Below are 13,521 nucleotides of genomic sequence, written 5' to 3' on the forward strand. Positions count from 1 at the left end.
ACACCCATCTGTCAGTGGCCCCATGGCACCATGGCTGAGGCCTGCACATGTGGGCAGGCCCTAGCCATTGGTCAGAATTTGGAATTACAAAATTCTAATTGATGACTTTTCAAGGTCCTTTCCTGTGCTACCAGAAAGGTAGTACATGGTACCCATTTACTATTCAAAACAAATATGTTAAAATGACTCTTTTCTGGGGAAAGTATCTTAATATTTTCTGTGATAATTGGAAGCAATAAAAAACAGGAGTGGGAATAATTAACCCAGTTGCTTATGTAAAACCATAAAGAGTGACATTGAGAAATTAATACATCAATAAAAAATTAGTACATCAATAAAAATCAATAAAAATGCTCTTGAGTTAATAGTTTGGAATGTTCACAGCACACATAAGTCAGAGAACTGCTAGATAAAACAAAGGTTGTCCAGTTAAATTTTAATTTCAGATAAGCCAGGAATAATTTTTTAAGTATAAACATACCCCAGATATTGTGTGAGCCATACTTACATTTAAAAAAATCATTGTTTATGTAAAAGTCATTGTAAATTTAGATGTAACTGGATGTTCTGTAGTTTTATTTACTAAATCTGGCAGCCCTATTAATAAAAGAAGCCAGAAGCTTGGAAGTTATTAGCCTGGATTTGCAAGGAAAGTGAAGTTGCTGAAATGCTTTAACAGGTAGAGCTGTAGATCCAGGTGGAGGTGGGGGTGGGGGCCCAAGGGAAGATCATTCTGAGAACATAGTGCAGAGGCACTCTTGGGCCTGGAAATGGTGTACTGAGAGCTTTTTCTCTGGGTATAACTATTTTATTTTTACTGTGGGAAATACACACAACACAAAATTCACCATTTTTAGTGTAATATTTGGTGGCACTTTCCCTTGTTGATGGGGATATCTTGCTCTCAAGACCCCCAGAAGATGCCAGAAACCACAAACAGGACCAAATTCTATATATACCAGATATTTTCCTATAGCACATACTTATAGTAAAGTTTAAATTACAATTCAGGCATTGTAAAAGTTTAATAACAGTAACTGATTGTAAGCTAGAACAGTTTTAAAAATACACTGTGCTAGAATAGCCAGAATCACTAATGTTGTACTTTGGGGCCATTCTGAAATACCACAATACCGAAACAGTGGGTCTAATCACTGAAAGGGCAAGGGTGAGCAAAAACATCATGAAAGTTCCACTCTCGTGTGGGCTGTTTCTTGATTGTGTGGCCACTTATTTGCTTAGATCTCTGACAGGTTCTCAGAGATTGTTTGAAGTTAGGCATAGTTTATAGTTTTTTATTTGATGTTTTCATAGGAGGACCAGAGCCTAGTGCTTCCTGTTTCCTTGTCTTAATGACAACACTCTTAATTATATACCAAGCCTTTGAAGACTTCTCTTTTCAAGTGGGATATGTTGCTAGTAATTGGTAATAGGCATGATGGATTTAGATAACATGGTTCCCATGAATTCAGTTTCTGAATGTTCATCTCTCCTCCCTAGTACAAGCACGGGGGACCCATTATTGCTGTGCAACTGGAAAATGAATATGGTTCCTACAACAGAGACCCTGTTTACATGCCTTACATCAAGAAGGTGAGAGTCAACCCAGTTGGTGTCTTCATGTACATTACATGAAAATAATGAATGTAGGTCTAATATTTTCCTCATATTAAGTGCTGCTGTCTCCCAGCAGCATTTATTAATGGCAAAATTTCCTCCACTGATTTAGTTCAGTGGGGTTTCTATAGGCCATCACTTAGTCTTTATTCAATGGGGACTGTAGTACATATGTAGTGTTCCAGGGGCTGAGTGGTGATTAGAGAAGTCTTCCTGAGCTGCTGCCCTGATTCTAGCCCTGGGCTAAAGCCATGATTCTCTTATCTGGAGAGTTAAAAAATTCTTATGCTCCAGACACATACCATGCTATGTGATTACAAGAATCTGAGGTGGCCTCCCATATGTGAGGGAGGTTGAGAATGACCGCTCTCATACACAGCAGATTGGGGAAAGGCAGGGCTGAGGGCTGTAGTGATATTTAACAGAACAAGCTAATATTCAGGCCTGGTTTCTGTCACTTGGTAGCCAAGACTTTGAACAGATGCCTTATTTTTCTAAGTCTTCTTTTTTCTCTTCTACAAAGTAGGATTAGAAAGAATATCTGCCTCTCCAAATTGTACTGTGTAAGGTCAGACAGCTCAGCACAGTTCTAGGTTTATAGTAAGTTATCAAAAAGTAACTTTGCTAGATCATTGTCATTCAACTGAGAGTCTTCTGGAGGGTTAACTACCTTGGGCTCTGAGTGCGGAAACATTAACTGTCCTCTGGGGTGAATCCATTTCTTGGAAGGCTGAATAACTTTAGCTTTGGCTCTTGATGGCACAGGCAGCATCTCTTTTTCCATCTTCCACAGATTCATTTTCTATCTGGAAATTACTTCTGTCCCTGTAGACTGTATGTAGATCAAGGCTCAAGCTCACCAGCCTGTAGATTCTCCTAGACCCCCGGTGTCCCCCAACTTCTCACCTGCAGAAAGCTTCTTGGAAGGGCACATACTGTGTCCATGATTAGGGGGGCATCCCCCAAGAAGGAGAGGGGAAAGTTCAGTCCTGAAGTCTAGCCCTAGTGACAGCCTGGAAGAGAGCATATATCCAACTTCCTTTTCCTGTTTGAATTACCTAAAATGATCCCAGACCAGATTCCAGCCTCCAGACCAGCCACACCTCTTTCCCTCAGACTCCCTGTGGGGGCTGGGACCTCTCTAGCCACTGCTGGATGACTCACTTGCAGAGGAGGAGAGCTGCTGCGTAGTGAGCAGGAGAGGACAATGTAGCTCCTTGGGGACTTTGCCTTCTGGGTTGGGGTGCAGTGCCCAGGCTCTGCCATCCTGAAGCTCCAGGGAGAATGTGCCCAATGCCATGTGGCTCCTGCTGGGGGTGTTGCCTGGGTGTGGACGCCAACTGGCACTGCAGGGCCTTGGGCAGGTTCCCTGACCTCCGATCCAGAGCCTTAGTTTATTATGTTCTAAATGGAGACAATTACCCGCTGTAGGATGAGTCAATAAATGAATGCCTGTGAGCTATGGGTGTGTGCAGATGTTGTAGGAAGCTAAGCAGATGTTATGTGTCAGGAGTGACTGATTGGATAGCTGAAGGGAGTCAATCCAGAGCTTTTGATAAAGAACTTGCCCCGCCTCATAGTAAATACTCCCCTGCTCTGTCATTCCTGAGAATTATACCCACTTTGCCCTTTTCTTAAAGGGATGCGGAGAGTAACATAAGTGTTACTCTCCCACTAGATGATATCTCTGCCTTCTCTAGTTCCAAAATAATTCAGTTGAAATAAAGTCTTGTCATAAGATACTCAGGGAAAATTAGGGGAAAATCACCTTTGAGGGGATTTCTGATCCCAGTGTGCCCAAAGCCTGAGCGCTGAGCCTTTGCTATGGACAGATTCTGGTGTTGACCCAAGCTCTCTCCTTGTCTGTGTGACCAATAATACTCTCCTCAGCTATACTGCTGATGGATTAACTGTGAAGATTGAGTGGAGAGTGTACGAAGTGCTTAGCAAGAGGTCTGCGCCTTCGTAAATACTATTCTATAAATGCTAGCACCTGTCTGTGTGGTAGAAATCCTTATAATAGCCTCTCATGCACAGTGTGCTTGCTCACTTTGTCCTCAGACTGACACTCCACTGGGCATGGGCAGTGCATGTGACATGCCACTGAGGCACAGCTAGCCCAGCTTGCCTTTGTTGTTGGCCAAGGCCACACCGGCTCAGTGTGGGGAAAGACAAGCTATCTGCTCATGGTGTGGGTGACTGGGAAGACGTGGATGCTATCCTGGAAGCTTAATCTCCTCACTGGAGCCCAGCAGGCAGGTTCCAGGTGACAGCATGGCATCTGATTTCTGGAGCTAGCCTCTGTATAGGTTGTCTGGGAACAGCAAACCAACCAGACCTGCAGAAGCAGGCAAGAGCTGCCGTCTCCAGCTGCCTGGTCCCTTGTTGCAGCTGGATAGCAGGTCCATTTGCTGAATATGGCAGGCAGAGACAAGGTGGACATGCTGCAGAAAATGCTTTCATTAGATTTCTCCCCCTTGCTCTCCCAGCTGCCTTATCCCTAGCTTTGTGACACCTCAGCAGCTGTGAAGAATAAGCACTCACTGTGACTTGTTCTTTGTCCCCTGTAGGCCTTGGAAGACCGTGGTATCATAGAACTGCTTTTGACTTCAGACAACAAGGATGGTCTGCAGAAGGGAGTGGTCCATGGAGGTACTTGCAAGGAGGCTGTATGGGTGTTGCATTATCTTCAGAACCCATCTGGAGTAGTGTTTTGCCCTTTGACTGTTACCATCATTTCTCTCATGTTACTGGGGAGCATTTTGATTGACCTCTCTTCTCATCAATGATGCTTCCAATTCTTTCTTGACATAGCAGAGGTGCATGCATTTGAAAGTGTAGCCAGGATCATCAATCCAGGTACCCCACAGGGAAGTGAAGGTCTTGAGAATGACCTCAGAAGACCTCCCAACACAGCCTGTGTGACTGGCTGGGCTCCCTCCCAGCATTTCCCCTTGCACACTCCCTTCCACCCTCCTGGCCTTCTTGCTGTTCCTCAAATGCACTCGGCACCCTCTCCCTTGGAGGCTTTACACATCCTACAGAGTGTTGCTGTGGCTATTCCAAGGTCACCTCTAGCTCTACTTGCCTCTAATGTAGCATATGCTTTGCATTTGTAGACAGGGACTTTTCTGTCTGTATCACGTCCAGCAGTGCCTGGCATGTAGAAGGTTGTTGTCCCCCAGGGAGAAATTTAAAGGCCCAGAAGACCTTATTCTCTGGGTGTGGTGATGACTGGCAGTGATTCCTGCTGTTTCCACATGGTGGCACTGTCTCCTCATGACTTCCAGAGGTGTCTGGGGCTGTGGCTGTGTGAGGAAGACCTTTCAGATGCTGGTGAATAGTTTCAGATCTTTGCAGTCTACTGACTGAAGACCTGTGAGGATGCCTGGATTTGCTCTCTCCATGCCCAGTCCTTCCTTGCAGTCTCTAGCTCTCGAGTCCCTGGTGCCATCAAATGCTGCCTAGAATACTTTTTTAGGGATTGAACTCAGGACCTTGCACTTTGGAGGCAGATGTGGTGCCACTGAGCTAAATCCCTGGCCCCAATACTTTTTAATTTAAGAAATTAATTAAAGAAATGCATTTACATGGTTTAAAAGTAAAGTCATGCAAATGCTCATGGAGAACATAGCATTGCCTGCCTTCTCATCCCATTCCCTTGAAATAACCATCTTGAATTCCACCTTTTTCTTCCACTACTCTCCTTTCTGTTTCTGAACCACATGCACTTAGAACTCTATGTTTACTGAACTAACTTTCTGCCTGTGACTTTCTGTTCTAGAGATGATGGTGTTTTTTCAGCCTGCCTCTCAGAGAGCTGGGCGTCTTGACATGCATGCAGGTCATGTAGTAGCCTTCCTGAGGCCCTTGACCCTCCACTTGTTTCCCTACAGTACTGGATCCTCCAGTTGCAAATCAGCTTACTCTCTAGTATACTTACTGCTCACTTTCAATGTAGTCATGGTCCTGTTTGGTTTTATTTTCGTTGCAATTTTTCTTTTTCTTCCTTTATTACCATCCCACCTCTACTCACCCTCCCCCAGCTCTCTCTCTTTTTAACAAATGCTTTTCCTGAAACTTTGGCTGGTGCTTTTCAGTGCTGTGCATACCAGATTCCACAGTGGGGCCTGGTACTTGCCAGGAGCCCTCCCGCTCTTGTGTGTGATCTGTGGAAGACCTGCTGCACAGCTTTATCCTGTCTCTTCTGTGTTGGACCTTGCTTCCTGGGGTTTGAAGACATTATTCCATTGTTTTCTAGCATGCACTGGTGCTACTAAAACCCAGTGACATTCTGGCTACAGATCCCTTTGTGTGTCCTAATTTCTTCCTCTTTTCATTTCTTAAAAATGTAGAATTTTCTTTTTGTACCCATGATATTCTGGTATTTCTGATATTTTCTGTTGTGAGACATTTTTATGTTCATGCCACTTCTGTGAATCATTGAAACTGGCACAGTAATGTCTGCCAATGGTGAATGTTTGTTCAGTCATTGTGTTCCTTTGGCAATGCTTCACCATCTGACTGTGTGGTCTTTTCATAAATCTTGGTATTTGTACATGGCCTCTCTGCTTGCTCTGTAATCTTGCTGTCTCTTCTGCCCACCCAGTCTTCCAGATGAGGGATGTTCTCAGTTGCTTGACTCTTACCGAGCCGCTTTAAAAAGAGGCCCTGAATGCCCCCTTGGTGGCCAGGGAGTGGGGGAGGCAGAGGACAGGACTTCTGCCTTTCAGGGTGAAGGGGCCATGGGCTGTTTCAAGGAGGGGTACCTGTATGTCAGTGTCTGGAGACACTACCTGAGTACCACTGGGCATCTATGCAGAAAAGGCCTTTTGTTTTTGTTGTAGATATGTTCCCCTTGTTTGGGGAATCCCCTGCCATATTCCCTACTTATATCCTTCTCCTGTCCCACAGTTCCACACCCTTGGGGTTTTCTAAGAGCAAATGAACCATGCAAAGAGATGGGCACAGGTGGAGAAAGAGGCTTGAGGATAGGGATGTAAAGCTAGGGACAGGTGTCCTCCCCTGCATGGCCTTGGTGCTGGGAGTGGGTGAAGCCTTGGGCTGGAGGTGGGAGTAAATGGAAGCTCCTTCCCTTCTCTAATGGCATCACTATCCCAAGATTCCCTAGAACTTCCCTCTGCTAACATCTCTTCCACATTCTTATTCCTTGGGGCCGTCTTGTCTGTCCCCCCATCATCTTATGTGGTGAGGTGTTAAGAAGGAAAGGTCACAGCTATGTGTGTCTAGTCAGCTCTGTGTATCCCACTGACTTTGAGACCTTTGCCATTTCAGTTTCAGACAGGCTGCTGAGCAGTTTGCAGCTTTGGGCAAGGAGGGTTCTGGACAGTGACACTGTGGTCAGAGGGCTTAGGTTTGCAGCCCTACTCTGCTTCCTGCCAATTTTATGACCACGGGGCAAGTTGTTGCACCTCCCTGAGTCTCACCTATTGCTTATTTTTCTTCTCTGGTCATCTGGGGCTTATATTCTGCAAGGTGGCTGGGCTAGCCTGGCTGCCTCAGTGTCTGACATCATTCCAGGGCCCACATGAGCTCAGGCCAAGGCCTGTGCATGTGAGGTCACTGTGAAGGTTGACAGCAGGCATATACAGATCCTCACAGCCAAGCGATGTACCTGGTTTAGCTAAGAGAACCATGGCCAGCCACAAGACATAGTGCAACTTTCTGGGGCATATTTAAACTTGAAAGTGAACTCATTATGGTGCAGTGTAGAAAATGACACTTCATCAAGAAAACAGGAGGCTTCATTGAGATCAGTATCCTCTGCTCCATGCTTTGTGTATGAAGTTCAGATGTTTGCTACAAAAGAATAGTTATCGTAGTGCACACTGTGGCTGTAAAACTACAGTTACTCAAAAAGAGATGCTTAGTGAGTGACTGCTGTGCCTGCTCTGTGCTAGGTGGTGAAGTTTCCAAGATTAATAAGGTAAGTCTGCTGACATCAAACCAGATAATGGACTGAGAAGGGCTTGGTGTTATTTATAAAGACTTCCTGACTTTAACACTGTTTTGTCTCCCCTTTCTCCTTTCCCTTCAGTGCTGGCCACCATCAACCTGCAGTCACAACAGGAACTACAGTTACTGACCACTTTCCTCTTAAGTGTCCAGGTAAGTCTGGCCCAGGGAAAGTGGTGGGCCTTCCCAGCACAAATGTCAGGGTTCTGAGTGCCCTGCTAGGGAAGACGGATGGGCTTGCCCTACTTTTCAGCTTGGAGCCGTGTTGCCACATTCCTGTGAGGGAAGCAGTGTAGAGGCTGCTCTGTGGTTTTGCTGTGTAGGCTGATGCGGTGGCATGAGTGAGATTTTGAGGATTTCATAAGCCCCAAACTTGCTGCAAGGGATTAAGGAAGAAGAGAAGCTTTTCTCTGTTCTAGCCTATCTATAGAAGGTTCTGATCTTAACTTGGAAGTCTCCTCTGGTCCTAGAAAGATGACTCTCAAGATAGAAGCCCAGTCCATCACAAATCAGGAAGAGAAAGAGAAGAGTTGCTAGATGTGTCTGAGCATCATTAGCTCAGTGGTTGTGTACAGCTCAGTCTTATTCTGATTGCTCTCTCCTGAGTTCACAGGAGACAGATGTCAGGCCAAGATGCAGCCTGACAGCAGAGGTCCCATCTCTCACCCTAGCTTACTGAAGGGAGCGATGAATGCCCCTACCTGTTACATGTCCTCTTTGGTCCCAGACCTAGAGTAATGCAGTTATTGACTGTGGAGATGGCTGGGACAAATCCACTCTAGCTGGTGTGTTTTAGAACAGGGGTCATGTCCTCAGGCCCACCCTCATGAAGTCACCATGGCCATTGAGGCCTTGCAGGATAAGGGCCACATGTCCCAGGCAGACTTCTCCTGGGAAAGATAATGGATACAGGTGGGTCTAGGTGGAATCCATTTCCTGAGTGCCTGACCTGTGCTTTTATGCAGTACGGTAGGTCACAGGGTCTCTGTACTCATAGAATTTGTAACCTACTTGCTAAGAGAGTGACGTATGAAACACACAACTAATAATAGCTAAGTAAGACTGCACATGAGTGTTGCCAAAAGGAAATATAGAATTCTGTAAGCTACCCCATACCCACCTGACCATTCTAGTGTGTAACTTAGGGCAAGTCACTGAACCTGTGTGTGTGTCTTTCCCCTTTAATTAACAGGAGATCATGAGAGTCCTACCTCATAAGGTTGCTGGGGTTAGGGTTAGCATCAGTGGCCCATAAGTATACCACAGACCCTGGATCAGATTTCATTGTTCTGTAGGCAGCTGCCCTCAAGATGCTATGCCATCACTGGCAGAGGACATTTGATCATTGATGAATGTGTGAGGAAGAAGACTCTGGTGCAGATCTGGAAATGCTAGCAGATCAGTCCTTACACTTCCCCCAGGTACTCCAGGCCTGCTACAAACACCAGAGCCGAGCATGGCCCTGACAATGATCTTTGCCTCTTTCTAGCAATCACACATCAAAGTCAGCATTCTGAAATAAAATTTCAGACTTTGACTGATTTCCAGACTGTGGCTGTAACACCTGTACTGTGAATAGCTGAGCTATAAGGCCCTGATTTTCTGGTCCAGTTTTGCAACCTGCTGTGCAAGCTAAGCTAGACCTTGGAGACACTTTACTCTGTAGGTCCCTGACTCTTCCAGGTAAAGGAAAGTGGCAACTCTAAGAGGTCTGCATCCATGGTGGGCCTTTCAGGCACAGAGTCATGCTGGATAGAACATTTCCTTCTCTGGAAGAGTACAGGCAAAGCTTGCCTTGATCCAGAAAGCAACTCAATATAGAGAAGGGCTTCCCAAGCAAATGGTGAATTCTATTGAAGATCTGCTAGGGAAGATGTGAAGATCTGAGCTACTACCAATGTCTTCTTGCTGGCATCCCCTGTATGTGCCATTGAAACCACACATCAGAATCTACTACCTCAACTTTGTAGCCTCTTCCATTCTATATCTTCAGCTATGGAGGCCACGTATTCTGGATGCATCGTTTTCCTCTGTGCTCTGCTTCCACGAGCCCTTTAGGCAAGGGTTGTGTGGTCAGGGAAGAGGCAGGAGGCAGAGGTGCTAGGGTCCTCTCCAGGAAGGGCATCCTTTCCTTTTTGGGTGGCTGCCTGTCTAACTCGTTTTGTGGTACTCAGGGGAATCAGCCCAAGATGGTGATGGAGTACTGGACAGGGTGGTTTGACTCGTGGGGAAGCCCGCACAATATCTTGGATTCCTCTGGTGAGTGCCATGCTTTGCCAACATTAAATATGTATGTTGATTTTGGAAGTAAGAAGGTGCTTCCTGTTCTCTGCTAGTCGATGTGTGAGGCTGTAGGATGCAAGGCTTTTGGGATTGTGACTGATAGGTTTTGATATTTCAAGATTATTTGTCTTTACATTTGAAGCAAAAGGGAGGACTTTTAACATTGCTTTTATATATTTTTGTGATTAGAAAGTAATGAATGTGTACTGTAAACATCTGGAAAATATAGAAAGGGGCAAAAAAGAAAAGCACTAGAATTCGGAGAATAATATTTGCAATGTAGACAGTTCTTATTACATCTCCATCTGCAGGCCTGTATGCACATCAAATAGAGACCAAAGCGGTGACGCCCTGTTGACCCTGTCACCTGCTCAACCTGGTTAGGGACACAGAGAAACATCTTTCTGTACTACTGAGCATAGACTTACATTACCATCTTAAAAAATGCAAAATAAAAACCCCATTGATGACTAAACCATCACTTACTAACCCAATATTTCACTGGTGAATTCTCAGAGTTTTCCCCAGCTTTGATGGATTCAGCAGCCTTTCAGGTACCCTTGGACTCCAGTCATATGCCTGGTACATCAGTTCTCACTGATAACAGAATTTCTGTAGCAGTGCACTTTCAATGTGTGTACCAAACTGCCCTCCAGAAAGATTGTGGCAATTTTCACTCACCGTTACTAAATGATTTCTTACAGGTTCGTCAACACTGAGTACTAAAATAATGCTTTGGGATTTGCCAGGCTGACAGGCTATTGTCCAATTTGCATTTCTTTAATTGATATTAAGAAAATAAGTATCTATTAACCATTTGTTCTTCTCCTCGATATTGTCTTTTCGTCCCATGAGTTCCAGCATTGAGGGAGGGGCTCAGAGCTGTGTCTTTAGTGAAGAGTTCCATCTTCGTGCATTCTTCTGAGGGTGGCTGCTGGGAGCACAATGCAGCTGGAGTGGCTTGGCCCATGCTTTAGGTGTCTACATGGTAGTTAATAGACTCAACAAGGACTGAAAACAATGGGACCAGCCTCTGGGCTGGGACTATGTCCAGTTCCCTTCCTCCTTCTCTAATGTGTGCTTAGGGTGGCAGGAAAGCCAAAGAACAGAGTGATGCAGCAACCTTACAGAAGGGTTGGGATGAGAGTCCCAGAGACACTCAGGGCTCGTCTCAGATGCTGACTGACTCTGCTTGCCTGTCCCTCTTCCCTCTCCTGTAGAGGTTTTGGAAACAGTGTCCGCCATCGTCAATGCTGGCTCCTCCATCAACCTCTACATGTTCCACGGAGGCACCAATTTTGGTTTCATAAATGGAGCCATGCATTTCAGTGAATATAAGTCTGATGTCACCAGCTACGGCAAGTATGATTCTCCAGTCCTGGTCCTCCTGGTCCTCCCCTGGATTTGCAGGCTGGGCTTTTTTAGAAGAGTCTCTAGGGACAACTGGCACCTTTAATGTATTTGGCTATAAAGTACCTGGGAAGGCAGAGGCTGTGTCTGAGTTGTTGCTTCTGAACTTTGAGCGCAGCAGGAGACCAGGCCACTTGGTGCCTGGGACATGGCTGTTCTGCTGCAGATGCCCTTTGGAGGTCATGATCCAGAGGGAGGGAGAGAAGGCCTAGGGTGATGAGGATGGAAGCAGCAGCCTCTGCCTCCTACTCAGACCTCTGAGAGGGTATATTCAGGCCCCTTTGGATTGGGAGTCCTTGAAGAGTAGAATACGCCTCATTTGCCTGCCTGCAGCTAGAAATCTAGGGTCATACTGTGCTTGTAATATTTCATACATTTAGTATTTGCAGCAACTGAATGGCTCTTACTAAACGTGGCTTACCTACCCCAGCTCTTCCCGTCTCCTGCTACACAGATAGTTCTGGGGATAGGGATGACCATGACAGTTGCACGGGTGTCTTTCAGACTATGATGCGGTGCTGACGGAGGCTGGTGATTACACGGCCAAGTACGGGAAGCTCCGAGATTTCTTTGGCTCTCGCTCAGGTACCAGCCCAGCAGGCAGCTGACATGAGCTCCACGCAGGCATCTACTCTGAGTGTGTGAAATTACTTTCCCACCCTCCCTACTCACCCTAGCCATGGATTGAAGAGACATTTTTGTCTCAGTGTGTGTACGCCCCACCCTCCCCCAGGCTTTGCCTCCCAGAGAGGTTTAGGCTGTGCTGAGAATTTCTCAGGATACAGGAGAACACAGGCTGGTGGAGGCAGTGACAGTCTGGGTCCTCCAAGGATGGATGTGTGCTATGTCTGTCTGTTGCAGGTGCCCCTCTCCCTCCCCCACCTGACCTTCTCCCCAAGATGGCCTATGAGCCAATGGCACCATCTTTCTATCTGTCACTGTGGGATGCCCTCAAGTACATGGGTAAGGTGAGTGCATGGGCCAGGGAAGCAGGGGCAGCCCCTGGATTGGCAGGCAGGGCCCAGAAGCTCTCCAGGAGGGGTGCTGGGAAGACCAAAGCCAGCTACTTTGTTTGATACTCTGAGGTCCATTCTCCAACTTCAGAGCTGAGAGTGAAAACAGCAGACTGCAATGGGGCACCAAGTGAGAAAGAACAAAAGAATCTGAAAGCAGGAGATCTCATTCCTCCAGCCATCTCTGTCTGGGAAAGAGGGCAGAGGTTGGCAGAGGAAGGTGGTGACCCTTGTCCTGTGAAGAGGGCACCTCCTGGAGCCTATTCTCAGAAGCAGGGACTCACAGTTGATAGTGGTTAGGAATGAAGGCCCAGTAGACTGCAGGGCTCCATTCTTTCATGACATCTCCCTCTTCCTGTCCCTATGAGGCCCCAGGTCTCAGTGTGATGAGAAGTCAGAACAGAAGACAGAGGTTAGCACTCCCTCTTCCTCACCCTCAGTGTGCTCCTCCCAAGCCAGCCAGCCTGCCACATTTATACCAAAGGGCTAGGCTGAGACTCAGCCTGGCCCTGTGTTTACCCTGTGTCTTATGCACACAGCCCATCAAGTCTGAGAAGCCCATCAACATGGAGAACCTGCCAGTCAATGATGGGAATGGACAGGCTTTTGGGTATATTCTGTATGAGACCACCATTGCCTCGTCGGGTGTCCTCCATGGTCATGTGCGTGATCGGGGCCAGGTAGGAGTGTCTCTTCTGAATCCCAGGGACCTTCTACTAACCAGACTTACAGTATATACCTTACTCTCTCTGCCCTCAGAGTCACCTGTCCCCAGTGTGTAAAACGGCTCCTCCCCTGACTCTGTGGCCCTTTGCAGCTATGACCGTGTTGTTCATTTCTTCTCCATGCCTGGCTAGAGCCCCTCCTAGGCAGGCAGGCAGGCACACAGCACTGCCTCTGTCACTGCCTGGTGGAGTCCCCTCTCAGCCACCCTCCTGCTGACCATGGATGCTTTTTGTTTGCTCACTCTGGCAGGTATTTGTGAATACAGTGTCCATAGGATTCTTGGACTATAAAACAACGAAGATTGTTATCCCTTTGATCCAGGTTTGTTATCCTCGGGAGCTGGGTGTGGCTAGCCCCAGCTGCCTCTGTGGAGGCTTGGTGGGATATCATGAGGAAGACCTAGAAGACAGTGGGCTCTTGAATCACAAGGTGTGGATGAAGAGGGCTGGGCGTGGCTTCTTAGCCAGCCAGAGGCTCTCACTCCTATTCTCAGAGC

At 46.6% G+C, this 13,521-nt stretch overlaps 1 protein-coding gene across 8 annotated transcripts in view; it reads left to right on the top strand.

The window, feature by feature from the left end:
- The window catches only part of LOC104874640 (beta-galactosidase-1-like protein 2), a 32,257-nt gene that overhangs the window by 14,618 nt on the left and 4,118 nt on the right, over positions 1–13,521 (top strand). For all 8 annotated transcript variants that reach the window (XM_010641815.3, XM_010641808.3, XM_010641838.3 and 5 more), the window contains 9 exons: positions 1,501–1,593; positions 4,188–4,269; positions 7,676–7,746; positions 9,768–9,852; positions 11,097–11,234; positions 11,791–11,871; positions 12,148–12,254; positions 12,839–12,979; positions 13,275–13,346. In XM_010641815.3, coding sequence (XP_010640117.1) covers positions 1,501–1,593; positions 4,188–4,269; positions 7,676–7,746; positions 9,768–9,852; positions 11,097–11,234; positions 11,791–11,871; positions 12,148–12,254; positions 12,839–12,979; positions 13,275–13,346 — 870 coding nt within the window. The remainder of the gene's footprint in view (positions 1–1,500; positions 1,594–4,187; positions 4,270–7,675; positions 7,747–9,767; positions 9,853–11,096; positions 11,235–11,790; positions 11,872–12,147; positions 12,255–12,838; positions 12,980–13,274; positions 13,347–13,521) is intronic.

Source organism: Fukomys damarensis, unplaced genomic scaffold (assembly GCF_012274545.1).
Source record: "Fukomys damarensis isolate Sample0158 unplaced genomic scaffold, DMR_v1.0_HiC HiC_scaffold_16, whole genome shotgun sequence".
NCBI classification, from domain to species: Eukaryota; Metazoa; Chordata; class Mammalia; order Rodentia; family Bathyergidae; genus Fukomys; species Fukomys damarensis.